The 15,656-nt window shown below is 48.1% G+C and overlaps 1 protein-coding gene across 2 annotated transcripts in view; it reads left to right on the top strand.

The window, feature by feature from the left end:
* REEP1 (receptor accessory protein 1) overlaps positions 1-11,580 on the top strand; it is a 63,351-nt gene extending 51,771 nt beyond the window's left edge. The window contains exons 8-9 of one of the 2 annotated variants that reach the window (XM_061993466.1): positions 8,221-8,360; positions 10,627-11,580. In XM_061993466.1, coding sequence (XP_061849450.1) covers positions 8,221-8,360; positions 10,627-10,698 — 212 coding nt within the window. In that variant the 3' untranslated portion in view covers positions 10,699-11,580. The remainder of the gene's footprint in view (positions 1-8,220; positions 8,361-10,626) is intronic. The other variant, XM_061993465.1, reaches the window with a different exon arrangement.
* The last annotated feature ends 4,076 nt before the right edge of the window (positions 11,581-15,656 follow it).

Below are 15,656 nucleotides of genomic sequence, written 5' to 3'. Positions count from 1 at the left end.
GCGTTTCTCACCTTACTGACCTGTGTTACCTGAAACTGGGGAGTGTTTCTCTGGAGAAAAGCCTCAGTCCTTTCTATTCTAGAGGCTGTGCCCCTGTCCTTGCTGCACCAGTGTAACTCCTCTGCCCTGTATCCCCCAGCTACTGGGAACCACTGAGAAAGCAGCAAGAGCAAACCTCCTTCAGTCTCAGCCCCATTTTGCTCTGTTCCCTAAGGACTGGCATGTGTTTCTCTGTTGGTGGAGAGGACATTTGTGTTTTGGATGAGCAGGATATAGAGCAAAGCCAAGTAGCAGACCCTGGGATGACAAAATAGGGTTGAACAAACTCTCCTTGTTTCAGTCTGTCCTAGAGTTGTCTTCAAAAAATGTCCCCACTTTCACCTGCTTTTATTGTGCTTACAAACTTAGGAGTGGAAGGAAGAGTTTAGCTGCTGCTGGCCTTTTCAGTGCTGTGCCAGGTAGCTTGGTTGCTAAGAGCTGAGCCCTATCACTTCTGCATTTTGTCTCAGTGGCAGATGAAAGGAGGGGGAGGCCTCTAATTTGGACATGCCAGAGGCTGGGGCTGCCCAGCAGCCTGTCTAGGGAGAAGGAAGAAATCCAGACTGGCAGCATCTCATGTCAATGGAAGCAAAAGACCTTTGTAACTCCTTCACTTGTCTCATGTGCTTTTTGTTTATTTTGCACACTGTACTTTGCCTCGGGAGGTAACAGAGGGTCTGAAGGATCACAGTGCTGCCACCATGCTGCAGTCATCTGTCCCTTCCCACTACCTGCCATGCCAGGCAGCCCTGCTCAGGACTTGGAGCCTGGGGGTCCCAGCCTGACACAGGCTCCTTTCACACTGCATAGGTGACAAACCAACCCATATTCATTTGTCACTCTCCCAGCTGTCATTTTCCAGTTCACTGGGGGGCAAATGTACCACTGGGCAGGAGAAAGAAGCCTGTTACAGGTGGTATCTGTTTAAGCAATCCTGAAACACTTGTATTTGCAGTGCAGTTTAGTAGCACCCTTCTAATTTTAGCCTAAACCAATGTAATGCATTTGACTTCAAAGTGTTATTTATGAAAAGAATCACTGAATCCCCAAGTGCTTAACAGTCATGAGTTAATCTTAGGAAAGTCATTTAATGATTCTAAAGCAGTAATCACTCCAAGGTGTTTACAAATTTGGCCCAAAGTTGTGTTGATCTGATGTAAATTGCTGTCTTTCAGATTGATTTGTTTTACTCTTTCCCCTCCCTCCAACATAATCCAGTCCCTTAGAGCAGGTCAATAGGGATACTCTGAGGCTCTGTCTCACAGAGGGTTCATTCTGTCTCCACAGGCTGCCCTTTCTCTGTCTCCAAGGCAATAGATGCATTAATGCACTCTCAGACAACAGCCTGCCGTTTAAAATGCTCCTTTGTCAGTGCAGCTTTGGTAGCTTAGAGAGCTGACTACGTAATGTGAACACATTTTCTCAATGCCACAAAAAGCAGGACGAAGAAAGAAGCTAAGTTTGCTTAGCTGGGACTAAGCTGTCCTCAGTTATTGGCACTCATCTTTCCTTGGTACCAAACTTTTGTGTAGCCAGTTTCAGAGTAGAACCCTTTGCAGTACTCATTTCCAGAGAGTTTATAAACTACATGAGCAGATAGTCAAGCCTCACCTCATGCAGGAGGCTGGTTTAGAGCCTTGATGCAGCCTTTTTTGGCAGGAGCAGCTGCCCTAATACTCCTGCAGATGAAAATCAGTTGTTTTTCTTGCTGACTGCCTGAGAGAAACCCCCACAGCTCTTAGGAGAGCACAGGTAGGTGGGAGCAAAAGTCTCCCTGTCCTGCTCCCTAGCTGATGGGACGAAAACAGTTTGGGTCAAACCGTGGTGGTGTCAGGAGGTTATGTCCTGCAGCTGCCACAGGAGTGTGCATTATGAAGACCAGGCTGAATGTATCTTGAGCTTGACCTGTACAGAGCAGAGCCCTCAGTGTGGTGGGCACCTCTGCCACTGAAGCTGTTGGCTTCACAAGAGCTCAGTCCTGCCCAGCTGGCTCACTGCAGCTGGCCTCACAGTGCACGTGATGAAGCACTGACGCAATTCAGGACATTCACCCTCCTTTGCTCTGTGCAGCATCACTAAATGCAAGCTTGTTCCACTATATATAATCCAGCATGTCTTCTTGACAGCTGTGCCAGTTCTTCTTGCTCAGTGGCAAGCCTCTGTTGGCAAAACTCCTTCTACCTCCTTACACAAGTTTCTGATTTATCTCCTCTGTGTTCACAGCCTGTGGAAAGTCAGGCTGCAGCATTAAGAAACAAAGGTACAATTGCATAAAAGCTCTTTCTCTCCTTCAGGAAGGACAGAGTGAAAATCTCCAGGGATATCTGTTTGTCTTTTGGCAGTGCCTGATAAATGCTTAAAACACTGGTCAATGTTAAACAATCTTGCTTGGAACTGGCATTTAAGAAGTAATAAATGCTGTGTTTGGGGGTATTCTTTCAACTAACGTCTCTTAGGTGCTGTTGCAAAGAGCTGTGCATGGGTGGGAGAGAGGATTGATTCTAATCCTTGCAGAGAACAAATATATCTAGCAGATATTGAGGAATCGGCTGTATATCAGGAGAAGTGTTGTGGCTGCATGGATTTGAGGGGGATTTGAATCTTAAAATGCTGATCAGGAGCCTTATGCAATGTAAGAAATGTGCAAGGACAGGAGTGATGGATGGGACTAAGCTTTGAGTGTTTGCCACAGGGTTGTGCTGACTGAGACAGTAACATAGACCCTAAAAACCACAACTCAGCAGCGGCTGACAATCAGCCCAGCCAACACCACACATGAGGTGTTGCAGCAAAAAGCCAGCCCTTGGAGTTTTGTCAATAAAATAATGTTGCCTCTCTTCCTAAGTGTGGTTGTCACCTGAAAGTCAAGGTGACAGATGACACACAATCAGCAGTAGAGCTCAACAAAAAGCTTAAAGGGACACTCACTTAACTGTGTTTTAAACAGATCACCTTAGTGGTGTGCTAGATGTGTCCCACCCCATCTTTGTGGTGTGCTACAAACTGCATGAGATCATTACAGTGGAAAGTACTCAAAAAACCCCTCAATCAACTAATTGATTGTGCATCAAGGAGGCTGTTCATATCTCTCTGAACTCAATCGAATGCTGTAGGCAGTTTCATTTTTGGTCTTAGCCAGGTTTGCTTCCAGCTCCTGTCCTGAGGATTTTTGTTAACCTTGCACTGATGCTTCAAGAACAAGCTTCCATTGCTCAAGGCATTTTGTGCCTTACAACTTCCCTCTGCTAAATGTTGAATCAGATTCTTACAGGGGTGATTTGTCTCACCTCTGAGTGGCAATTTGGGAGCTTCTCTGGGTATTTACAAGTACTTTCATACTTACTTGGGTTACTTCAAGGAAGGAAAAGTATTCACAGCAGGTTCATTAAGTACATTTGCATTTTACCAACAGAAAGTGAAAGCATGAACTGTTTTTTGATAAATGAAAGCATTAATTGTTGTTTAATAAACTCCAGTTGAACCACAGATGCTACAAAAGCAAAGATGAAGGTTTCTGTGCTCTGAAACAATGTTCCTTCCCACTCTGCACCCAGATGTTTTCCCCTAACAGTTTATTCTTTCCTTTTCTCTATGTAAATATTATGGGACTCTGATGTAAGTGTTACAGATTGCATGAGTTTTCTTCTGAGGTGTTTGGACTTAACAACTTAATCATTTGTGGGATGTGCTTTCATTAACGGATGTTGTTGATGCGTTAGACTTGTTTGCTTTGGTTGCGCTGGACTTCAGCTTTGGAAGGGATGTCTGCCTCTGTTTTATGGCTCCTGGGCAGTGTGTGCTGGTGGAGCTGGCTGTTCCTAACCTCTTGGTTTGGTGGGGAAATACATGACTTGTGTCAGTGTCTTTTGGAAATGATGGGAAATTTATCTTTGTTGCAGGGAAAAGAAGCTGATGGCCATCGTATAATAAATATCTGTTCTCTTGCTCTTATGGTGTGCAAACCTCTTTATATGAATTATCCCTGGAAAGGTTTAGCTTTAGAGTGACTTTATCTTCCTTTTCAATAACACAATACCTTGCACCTGGTTTGTGCAGTCTGTGACTGTGGTTTACCCCATTGTTTCTGAGGAATTACAGTGATGGAAGAAGTATTATGGCCAGAAAAATAAGGAGGGGGCTGTCCCAGCTTCTCTCAAAGGTATGGAGGTGCCCAGTTCCCACTGTAATGGCATTTTAGTATCCAAATTTTTCAGAGGATCTCAGTCAAAGTGCTTTGCTCATCTGTAGTTAGAGCAGACCAAGTCCTAACCTCTGTTGTACTCATGAAAATCCCTAAGAACTACTCCAGCTTTACACAGCAGCATAGACCACAGTCTGAATCAAAGCAATTGCTGAAAAACCCAGCATGCTGCTGAATCCCATTTGTTGCTGTAGAAAGAGGTTTGCAAGTGAGATGTCTTAGTCTTTGTAGAATCTCAGAGAGTAAAGATGACAAGGGTCTGGCCCTTGTCTGAGCTGGGTTCTTTCCTGTTATGCACTTAAAAGCTTAAATCTCAACTATGCAGAGCACTCAGGTATCTACTTTAACTTGAAATGTGCCCAGCTTCAGGGCATCCCACACAATCTGTTGGTTATATCTGTTCTTTTTGGAAGAATTAGGATAGGATGATAGGAAATGGAATTAAGACCGTTTACAGTCAGACTCTGTCTTGCTTTAGTGAAGAGAGGAGAGTAATCTGGTCTGGATCTGAAAAGCTATTTGAAAGCAGCAGCAGCTTTTACTCAGGCACACCAGTGGATTTCCCATTTGTGCAGGGATTCTGCCTGTTCACATGAGATGTGGAACCATAAATGTAAGAGGTGGAGACACCCAACACACAGCCCACTCTGAACTGGAGAGTGAACGTCTCCCAGAGACAAAGGAGCCAGGGAGAGGTCTGGTGCGTGATCCATGCTTTTACACAGCCACCTCCTGGCTGTGACACAGTCCCTGAGGCTGTCAGCTGTCTCCCTAGAGCGGCACATGCTGCTGGTTCTGTCACTCTGGGGACATCTGATAGTGGCCTGAGGCTCTGAAGCCTCAGATCCTGAAGATGGCTTTTAGAAACACATAAGAGGGTGCCTGAGGCCAAGTGCTGTCCTCGAGAGGCGTGTGCCAGCCCTGACAACATGTTTTGCTCCACAGGCTCTACCTTCTCCAGAAACAAACCTTGGTGTCCTAGAACCCATCCATCCACTTTAATCCTCCACCTCCTTTCTTATTAATTCCTCACATGTATGCTTATTACTCCAGTTAATCCACTGCTTCACATTTTCTCCTGCAGAGGACTCACTCTCTTGGTGTACAGAAAATAGGTTTTCATCCTGTCATCACCCTATTCACAAAAATAAAACCACCTTCAGAGCTGGTGCTCAGGCAGCAGCGGCCCTTCAGCGCTGAGTTGCCTCCAGTCCCACAACAGCACAATGCTTCCACATACATGGGATGAAGTGTGGTACCCCAGATCAATCTGAGGTTGGGATTCCCCACAATACAGGTATACTCCCTGAGGCAGGATGAGCAGAGAATCCTCCCTTCTGGCTCTGAGTCCTGAAGAAAGGGCCCTGTGTACTGGAGATGTGCTCTCATCAGTGGTCAGAATGTAGTGGAGAGGCCTGGACTAGACCTGCTTCTTCCCTTTTCCAGTTCAGTGAGGCTGAAGCAAAACTGGTTCCCATTTGGCTGGTTTTCAGTGCCTCCTTCACAATGAGATGCAGCAGGGGAGATGAGGACCTCAGCCTAACTTCCATGGGACTTTACAGACATCTGTGCTGTGGGGATCAAATCAGTGCATGCCAGCTTGGAGGCTGAGCTCTCTTCTTCATCTCCACGGAAGGAGCTCAGGACATGGATGTGATGCTGGGGCTGATGTGGACAGTGAAGGAGCCTGGAGGAGGCCGTGCCTCTGCCATGAAGGCATGATGCAGGTGGCAGAGCCAGCTGGGTATCTTTTATGCCCAGCACTCAATTCCAGAAAGAGAATACTAGTGGAGAAAGCAATATATGCTGGAAAAACATGGGGTTCACAGGAGAGTTAGCAGGGCTGACAGCTCCTTCTGTCTCCTCTTGCAGCAGAGAAGCTGGCTGTAGGAGAAAGGGAGCAGTGCACATTTGGCTGAACCTGTATGCTCTCAGCTTCAGCACACAGTGTCTCTGTGCTCTAGTCACCGAATGCTCTAATTCTGGTTCTCCAACACTCCCCTGTCCTGACCCATTTGAAGTCTTCTCCCTGGGGAAAGCCCTTGTGTCCTTACAACAGCACATGGCTGGAGGTGAGTTGTTGGGCTGCTGTGCAAACCTCAGTGAGGCAGTTGAAAGAAGTCCTGACCCACTTTTACTATCTAGACACAAACTGCCTGAAGTCCAGGCTGCAGTCCACATCTCAGGGACCTTTGGGGAAGAGCATAGCTGGGAGCAATCATATGAATTGGTGCTGGCAGCAGTACTTGGCATCCAGGCTGCAGACTTGCTTGAAGCTTTGCTGAACAAACAGCATTTAAACCAACTTGACTCCAATTTTTGCTGGCTGAGAGAGATGCCAAGGACCAGCTTCCACATCCAAGAAGGGTTGAGCTGAGCTGCTCCTGAGTAGCTCACATCCCAAGTGGAAGAATAAAACAGTAATTAAAGTAAAATGTTCCTGCACTGGTTTGCCATGTGGTCTAGAGAACATTTCATTGTCCCCACAGTACAGTCCTAACACTACAGTCACTTATAGCAAAAAATCCGTTCAGCATTTTCAGTGCAACTGGGAAAACCAACTTGCAGCTCATCCTGGAAGCCTGAGGTGGTGTCATCCTGCCTGCCCATGCAAATGATGATGGAGGAGCAGAGACAGAGGGGTGGTGGCCAGAGGCTGATGTGTGCTGCTCTCTCCAGCAGCAGCCGTGTCCTGTGGGCTGCACACAGGACCTGAGAGCGTTCAGCTCTGACTTGAGTTTGGCACTAGAGAGAGCCCCAGTGACCTCCTCATGGCTTGTGCTGTTGCTGTAGCCAAATTGCTTCTCATTTGTCTCTCTGTTGCCCAACAGAATCAGCTGTTGGAGATTTCAGCTCTTTTGTGCTTTAAGGTCCTAAATAGATTAAAATGTACAAGTCATTTAAGAATCCTCTTTAGTTTTAGTGTAGGTCCAGCAGAGTTTTACAGTCAGGCTGAGACAAGGAGCACAGAGCATTAGTTCTGCATATGTTTATGTAACAGTCTTCAGGATAGAGCAAATAATTGTGGTTAATGCTATCCAAACAGCAAACATTTCCACTCCTGTCATGTTTCTGACTGAAAAAAGCCTATCAGTCAAACAAAGCAAGCTCCAGCCTTGCTGCTGAACTGTCTGTGGGGATGCACAAAGCTTGGTCACGCTGGGTGTCCTCTTCTGAACCTCTTGCTTTGGACTGTCTGTTAAACATACTGTCATGCTTCACTGTATGGCAGCAAATGGATCAAGTTGTGCAACATCACCAGTCCCCTGGAGATCATGTCCTACATTACAAGGATAAGAGCCACCAAGCAGGTGTCAGTGGTCACAGGGCCATAGTCTGCCTTCAGAGCCCTCAGTGAGTTCATGGTCTGTAAGGTTTACTCCAGAGTGGCAGAAGAGAGACTTTTCCCCATTCTTGTCTTATGGCAACACACCCGCTTGCTGAGGGTCCATTTGATGCCTGCTGAAACTTTTGGGTAACTTCAGTGGATCTCAGACTGAGTGCTTGGCTTGAGCTCTCTCAGGTTCAAGTCTTCATGGCAGCTCTCTCTATACTGACCAGTGGGCTTCAACACTCATTTGGTGTCTAGATGCCAGAATATTCTGCTCCTGAAAGCAGTAGGTGCAGGACCTATGGATGGAATCATCAGTTCAAGAGATCAGCTATTTTATTTATCCCTGAGCCAACTAAAAATGACTATTCTTACAATCCAGAACATCAGAGGCTCGCTGTGAATTTAGTCTCAATTCTATGTAAAATCATCCAAATAGGGCTTATAATGGCTTCATAAACAAGAGCCCTTTGATTTCTAACCCCACAGCTGCTATTACTAGTGTGATGTGTGAACCTTCTGTCTATTAATCCCTGGAAGATGCATGGCTTTGTGGTGAGGTGGCATTTGGCACAGTGTGAGTTGAAGCATCACTGATTTCCTCATCCTTTATCTTCACCTGTAGACTGTAAATGGCCGTGTTAAATAGGTGTGGACAATAAATATGAAAAGCCACTTGAGGCAAACTGTGAAACAAAAAGCTCTGTGTTCTCAGATGATGAAGAGAATGATTCATTGGATTGTGCATCCATGAACAAAAGGCCCAAAAAGAAGGATCAGCCCCTTGAGGTACTTCCATATTGCCAAGGCTCCTCCTTGCATGAACACTCCTTGAATCTTCAACTGAATGAACTCTCTGCTCTAACAACACTCAGTCCAAACACAACATTTCTGGTCTGTCAAGGGTGGGTCTTGCTATGGGTTCTCACACTTTTCTGCATGTGTGGGTTTCCTGAAAGGAATCTGAATTCTTGCCTGTGAAGATAATGGTTACACAGGGCTTCAGGGTTGGAGCTGAATTGCAAAATGTGGTTCTAGCTCAAAACCACGTGCTAATGGGGAGGTATTGGATGGGAGGATTTGGCTAGGAACTTCACTTTACATGTCTGTAGAGGAAAATACAGTCTAACTCCCAAGGCAGGATGATTATGCTGAGAGCAGGCAGCACCCATGGCCAGAGTACTCCCAGCACAGAGCCCAAGTTCCTTGGTGAGTTCACACCCAGCAAACCCCACAGAAACCACTACTTCTGTAGGTGTTTGAGTCAGACACTGTATTGACACTGTATTAATGGCAACAAAAGATGCAAGTCTCACACTGTGGCTTGCCAGGAGCAATTTTAGCAACATTTTGTTGTGGAGGAAATAAAACCCCTGTGGGAGATGCTGTAGGCAAAGATTCCATCCAGCTCTGGCCAGGGGCTTGGAGCCACAGCCTGCAGCTCTCAGATCTGAGCTAGGAGGTCTTCACCCTGGGGTACCTGAGTCTGTTCCACCTCCCCTTGGCGCAGGGAGAAGGAGTGATGTGGTTTGGTTAGCAGTTGTATGTCTTTCTGGTGGGTTGTCCTAGCCCTGGGGGCTCTCACCAGAAGCTGGACTGCTCTGTTCTTGCCATGGGAAGATGCAGCCTCTCTAGCTACTCTCGGAGCTGTCCTGTGGCTTCTGAAAAGGTGGACAGAGTTATTCCTTCCTGATATCAGTCTTTACTGTGCAGTTAGTGGCTGCTTTCCCTGAAGAGATGTCAGGCTTCCCAAACAGCAGTCTCCTCCCAGGCTGCAGGAGGTACAGCTCTAACTGTCTGGCTGTGACACAAGGCTCCTGGTTTATAGAGAGCTACACACATAGCAGCCTTCTTCCTCAGCTCTCCTCTAGCTGTGCCTTTCTAGGTGCAGCCATCCCACCCTGGTCTGTGGTCCTTTAGAGTAGCCACAGTATGGACTTTGGGTAAAGGTTTCAGGCTTGGAAGATGGGGTGAGGTGTCAGGTTAATCACATATCTGCAAGAAACTACTTTGGTTTATGGGTGAGCTAGAAGAGAGGAGATTCAGATGGAGTCTAAACCTCACTGTGCTGTGGTTCCTTATCGATATGAGTATGTGTACCTTGCTGCATCACAGGAGTGTGCAAACAGCATCATCTGGGGTTGGAAAGTCAAAGCCCTCACTTAGGAATGGTAAGACCCTGTCAGAGCCTTACAGATAAATGGGTTGATGTTGTTAAAGAAAACAAGGCTTTGGATATTTCTGACCAGGCCTGGTGGTGTGACGGGAGGCTGTGACCAAGCAGCTGTGCTCCCCCACAGCATCTGGTAACCATTGCATTTTGTGAAGCTTGCAAGACACAATGCTGTCCCAAAGCTCTTCTGAGGGATGTGTGTACTGCAGATTGGGGGGTTGAGGGTGGCTTTTTTGTTTGCTAGTCTAATTTCTGTCTCAGTCTGGAGAATGGAGTTAATCACAGTAAAGCAGTTCCATGGAGTTGTTTTGGCTCCTGCTGGGCATTCAGGTCTCCTTTGAAAGCTCTCTGCACCAGCTGACTGCAAGGCAGAATTGCAATAGTTGGCTTCTAAAATAGTTCCAGTGGATTGTGACTGGCCTGTCTCCCAAGTGAGGGGCTGATGTTACAGGCCTGATGTGTTTCACCTTGGGGACTCCCTCAGCGTTGTAATGCCCCAAAACGCTCAGAGGGGCTGAGGCTGGGTTGGACAGTGTAGGATGGGCTGTGAGACACCACAGATGTTTTTGTGCTACCATTTTGTTCTCTCAATCCAAGAGCTGCTGTAAAGGGCACCCCTTTGTCCTGGCTCCTTTGACTGTGAGGCTGTTGGCAATCTTTAACCACACCTCTAACCAAGCTCCAGAGGGGAAGGTGTTGGTGTAACAACGCCAACTCAGCTGGTTGTTAATTAATGATCTTCATGGCCAAGATCTGCTTCTCCATTAATTCATGCCAGGAACAGGATTGTTGCCACAGAGATGCCACAAAGATGGGTGAGTTTTAAGGAAAGCAAAACTGTTTCCTGTTCTGCCACTGAAGTTTCCTCTTGCTTTTCTGCAGGCACCGCCTAGGACCCTTAGACCTCGCTTCAGGAAGAAAAGTACCTCGTCCTCTGCCACTGAAACAATGTGAGTGCAATGAGCCAATAGCACCAAGATCCACAGAATGTCTTTCTTCTGCCTTAAAGAGCTACTCATTAATAATGTAGGAAGCAGCAGTGGGATGGGTGTGCTTTGCTGTACAGCATTGTAGACACGGCCTTTCTCTCTCCTCTCTCTGTACCCTGTTCCATGCTTCTCGTGTTCACCCATGACGTGGGTAGGACAGTCTGGCAGACACCTGCAGGTTAAGAGCCCGTGTTTGGTTTGCAGAGTGTGTACCCCCTGACACCAATCATAGAATCCCAGAATGGTGGGTGTTGGAATGTTCCTCCAGAGCTCATCCAGCCCAACCCCCTGCTAAAGCAGGTTCCCCTCGATCAGGGGGCACAGGAACGTGTCCAGATGGGTTTGGAAACCTCCTGAGAAGGAGCCTCCACACCCTCCCTGGGCAGCCTGGGCCAGGGCTCCCTCACCCTTACAGCAAAGAAGTTTTTCCTTATGTTGAAGTGGAACCTTTTCCTGTGAGGCTGTACATTTCCACCTCTCATTTGTGTCTGCATAGCTCTAGCTCTGGGAATGCACAGCGGCGACAAAAATAATCAGTCACTCATGCTGATACATTGACACTGTATTTATTTATGGCTTTATCATTAATGAAGTGGAATTGCAGAAGCCACGGATTTCTCTTTCCTCCCTTCCTCCTCAAGACCGTGGGGGATGTAACAAATGTCAGAGTACTTTGACTGTGCAAAATGTCCGAGGCTCATTAGCGAAAGCTGAGCTGCAGCTCCTCTTTCTGCAAGTAAATCACACCTGAGAGAATCCTTGTGCTGCCAACCCACAGAGACAGAACCACTTACAGAGGACGAGGAAGAGATGTGCAAGAGAAAAATAAATGGTTTCAACGATATAACCAGGGGGGAGTCTTAATTTTGATCAGCCTGAGCCAGGAGAGTATTGTGTGGAAAAGGATGGTGGCTTGAAGAACCAGATCCTGTCGCTTGTGGCAAATGTTGTGCTGCCAGTTCCCAAGTGGGAGCAAGCCAGGCTTGTACCCACAGCCCCGACAGGCGTCGCGCTCCCAGGGGGAAATGCCCCATCCTCCCCCGCCTGCAACGCTGCTTTCCTGGGGAGCTGCTGCTGGCTCACACGCACGAGCAGAGCGGGGCGCCGGGTCCGAGATGCTTTTTGAAGCCTGGAGTTTCTCCTGCCTCAGGGTTAGAGCCGCAGGAACCAGGCGGAGCGCTGTGTTCGTATCCATATGTAAATGGGAAACGGGAAAGAAGGGGAAGGCGTGGTAGGGTTTGTGTATTAGTGCTTCAAGTTGGTGTCTCTTGTAAGTGTTGAGCATGTGAGATTCACACACGAGTTAATTACGTGGCCCTTTGTGTTTGCTCTTGGACCTGTCACATAGACTAGAAAAAACATGTAGCGTTAGGTAGAACGTGCCACAGCCAGCGGGTCAGTGCTCGGGCTCGGCAGGGAGCGGTGCCCTTCAGCCCGTGTGGGTGCAGCAGCCCAGGGTGCCAACAGCCAGCTGGGGCGTGGAGGGCTCAGAGATCAATCTGAAGTGGCCTTTGAAACCTTTGCTGTGCCGGGTGTGTGTTGGTATCGCAGCTGGCTGCTGGGTCCCGGAGGTTTCCCCCAGAGCTTCCAGCATCCGTGGGCAAGACAGAAAGAAATCACCCTCATGCACTGATGTTTATCTGACCTGGCTAGGAAGTGGAAAACACAAACAGCTGTTTCCTGTGTCTGCCACAATATTTGGCCTCATGACCTGAGAATCTTATTTCCTTGACGTGTGTTAAGTCAATCCTCTTCTGCAATAGGTAAGAAGGAGAAAGTAAATTGAAATAAACCCCAACAAACCTGCCTAAATAGCAGTTACAGAGGATTCAGTCCTTGGAAGATACTCAGCCAAAGCTCTGAGGAGCTAAGCTTGCGTGTTTTGGTTTTAAGCAGCTTTAGAGTTTATTTCTTTTGGCAAACATTACAAAGAGCTAGAAAAACTGCCTGCAGTGGTAGCAGAAAATCAAATCCTGTTGCAAGCAAGCCCTGCTCTGCAACGGGCTGCTGTGAGATAAAAAACAAGCTGACAAGTTTGCACTCAATTATGCCAACCCCCCCCACCACTGAGCTCCAGAACACCTGCCAGATTCTCTTCAGACACGCTGCAGTGACAGCAATTCTCACTGAAATGATGCCACGTGTGTCTAACCTGCCGCTTTACTGCAGGCTCCGCTCTTGAGCGCTTCTCAAGTGCTGAGGTGAAATTGGTGACAAGGGAGTTGCCTTATATCTCTCAAAACATTCACTGTAGAAATGAGAAAAACAATAAACCTTTTCCTATCTCTGGCAAAAAAAAAAGGTATGAATTTGTCAGGGGAGCTGTGTATTTGTGTGTAGATGTGCCACGTGGGTGTCCTGGAGCGTTCTGGAAGAGAATGCGCCTTTGCTTTTCATTCCTCACCTTCCACACCAGGCTGTTTACGGGTGTTGCCCCGAGGCTGGCGTTTCACTCTTTCTCTACTTTGTTCAGAATAAACACGAGCCACGAAGGCTTTTGTTTCCCTGTTTCTCTTGAGCGGCTGCCAAGGACCAAGAAGGATTCTGCGAGTTAGCTTTCCTGCTGCTGCCTCCTCGTGGCGAGGAGAGCGCAGAGCTTGAGCCAAGCGAGGATGCCCGGAGGAGGCTTCTTTGGCCTGTGGTGATGGGGAGTGATTCTCAGCTTCCTCCCAGCCCTGGGGTGTGAGCTGAGTAACCTCCTGCAGGTTAATCTTACAAGTGAGTGATCTTTCAGCTGATGTCTTAAAACAGAAACAGATCTGGATTAAGTAGGAAGACCCCGATTTGGGGGCTTTTTGGGCAGCTGGAGGGCAGACAGGCACCTCCTGACTTCCTGGAGGTGGCCCAGAGGGTGTAACCCTGCAGGAACAGGCCAGCCCCCAAACCACAGCCCTTACCCTGCACGAGGCTGCGGTGAGAACTGCGTTACTTTGAGTGAGTAAAATTGAGGAAGAGGGGGAAACTGCAGCTGAGATGGTCCCTGGCAGCTGGGCCTGTGAATTATCTCACCAATTTACCAGAATTTCACCTCCATGATGAAGAGGGAAAGCGCAGGGCAGCTCAGCACAGCCCTCCACACCTCCTCCCCATCTGAGGGGCCAGGGGCAGCACGGGGATGGCTGTCACCAACGCGGAATCGCCTCAGAGCCAGGCAGGACATCCTTCACACCCACCACCCTCACCTTGCAACTCACCCAGCCTGGCTGGGTGCACACCCAGCATGGAAGGAAAGGAGAAGGGGGTTAGTGGTTCCTAAGGAGAGGGAGAAGGCTGCTTGGAGAGACAGGGCGCTCCCCAGCCTCACATCACCACCTGCTGCCTCCGGCTGCGCTGAAGCAACAACGACCCTCTCATCCCGCCCTTTTGCATCTAGCACTGTGTTGGAAGGAGCAGAGAACACTAAGGTGGGACGTGCGTGTAGACAAAACAGATTTGGGGATAGTAGTTGTGCACTGGAGGTGGTTTCTTTCCTGGGCTGGGTAGAGCAGAGCTGTGCTGAAGCGGCACACCCGAGGCCTCGCGCCGGGGCCGTTCTGACAGTATTCCAAAGGTTATGTTTTGCTGGGTTGGTTACACTGCTCAATACACATCTTGAATAAAGTCTTAATCTTTTCTTTAAGAAGAAAACCAAACCCACAAAAGGAAATATCTTCAGTCTGTTCAATGTATCTGGCAGGCCAGAATCATGACTTTGATGGCTGTATTATTTTTATCTCGATTCTGGCTGACTGTATATAGATGTATTCACTAAGTGCTGCATGTCCTTCAGAATTCTTTCTGTATTATGAACTGGAAAAAAAACAAATACAGCTACTGAACACTCTGAGTCATAGTGACTTCATTGAAACAGTGCTGCAAACTGCCTCTGGAACTGGGGACTATCCGCTTAATAACGGGGTAACTCTTAGGGATCCTTTAAAAGCTACTGCTAGAAGCAACTGCTTTTCCTGGGCTTGCTGGAGTATCATAAATTCATTTTGGCTGGAAGAGACCTTTAGGCTCATGGAGTGCAGCCTTTGTCCCAGCTCTATCAACCACGAGACCATTTCCCACAGTGCAACATCCACCTGGCTCTGAAACCCCTCCAGGGACGGTGACTCCAGCAGCTCCCTGGGCAGCCCCTTCCAATGCCTGACAGCCCTTGCAGCAAAGAAATTCCTCCTCACATCCAGCCTGGTGCAACTTGAGGCCGTTTCCTCTTGTTCTTTTGCTTGTCATAAGTGAGAACAGACTGACCCCTGCTTCGCTACAATTTCTTTTCTCCAGGCTAAACAGCCCCAGACCCCTCAGCCATTCCTCATCTGAGTTGTGCTCCAAATCCTTTCCTAGCTTGGCAGCTCACCTCTGGATCCTCTCCAGCACCTCAATGTCCTTCTTGTAGAGAGGAGTCTAAAACTGGACACGGTGTTTGAGGTGCAGCCTCATCAAAGCTGAGTACAGGGGAGTGATCACCTCCCTGCTCCTGCTGACAACACCGTTCCTGATCCAGGCCAGGATGCCACTGGCCTTCCTGCCCACCTGGGCATACGGCTGGCTCATGTTCAGCCGCTGCCAACCAACACTCCCAGGCCCCTCTCTGCCTGGCAGCTTTCCAGCCACTGCTCCCCAAGCCTGTAGCACGGCTGGGGGTTGTTGTGGCCCAAGGGCAGGACCCGACACTTGGCCTTATTGAAACTCATGGCATTGGCCTTGGCTAAGTCCTTGTAGAGGAAACCTCTGATCCAGCCCTTAGCAAAAGCAGAGACTGGCTGCACTGCACACTCCCAGAGAATCCCCTCATAACAAACCTTTGGGTTTGGAGTTAGTCTTAAAGCAAGACGTAAACCAAGAACTAACTGCTTGAGGATGTAGGACCTAAAAAATACATTCTGCTACTCCAAACCCAATGGAGGGTACAAACTGTGAGCCCTGAACTGCAGTTTG

This window comes from Colius striatus, chromosome 3 (assembly GCF_028858725.1).
Source record: "Colius striatus isolate bColStr4 chromosome 3, bColStr4.1.hap1, whole genome shotgun sequence".
Classification (NCBI taxonomy): Eukaryota; Metazoa; Chordata; class Aves; order Coliiformes; family Coliidae; genus Colius; species Colius striatus.
The sequence above is the reverse complement of the archived record's forward strand: the minus strand, read 5'-3'. Positions and strand labels throughout refer to the sequence as shown.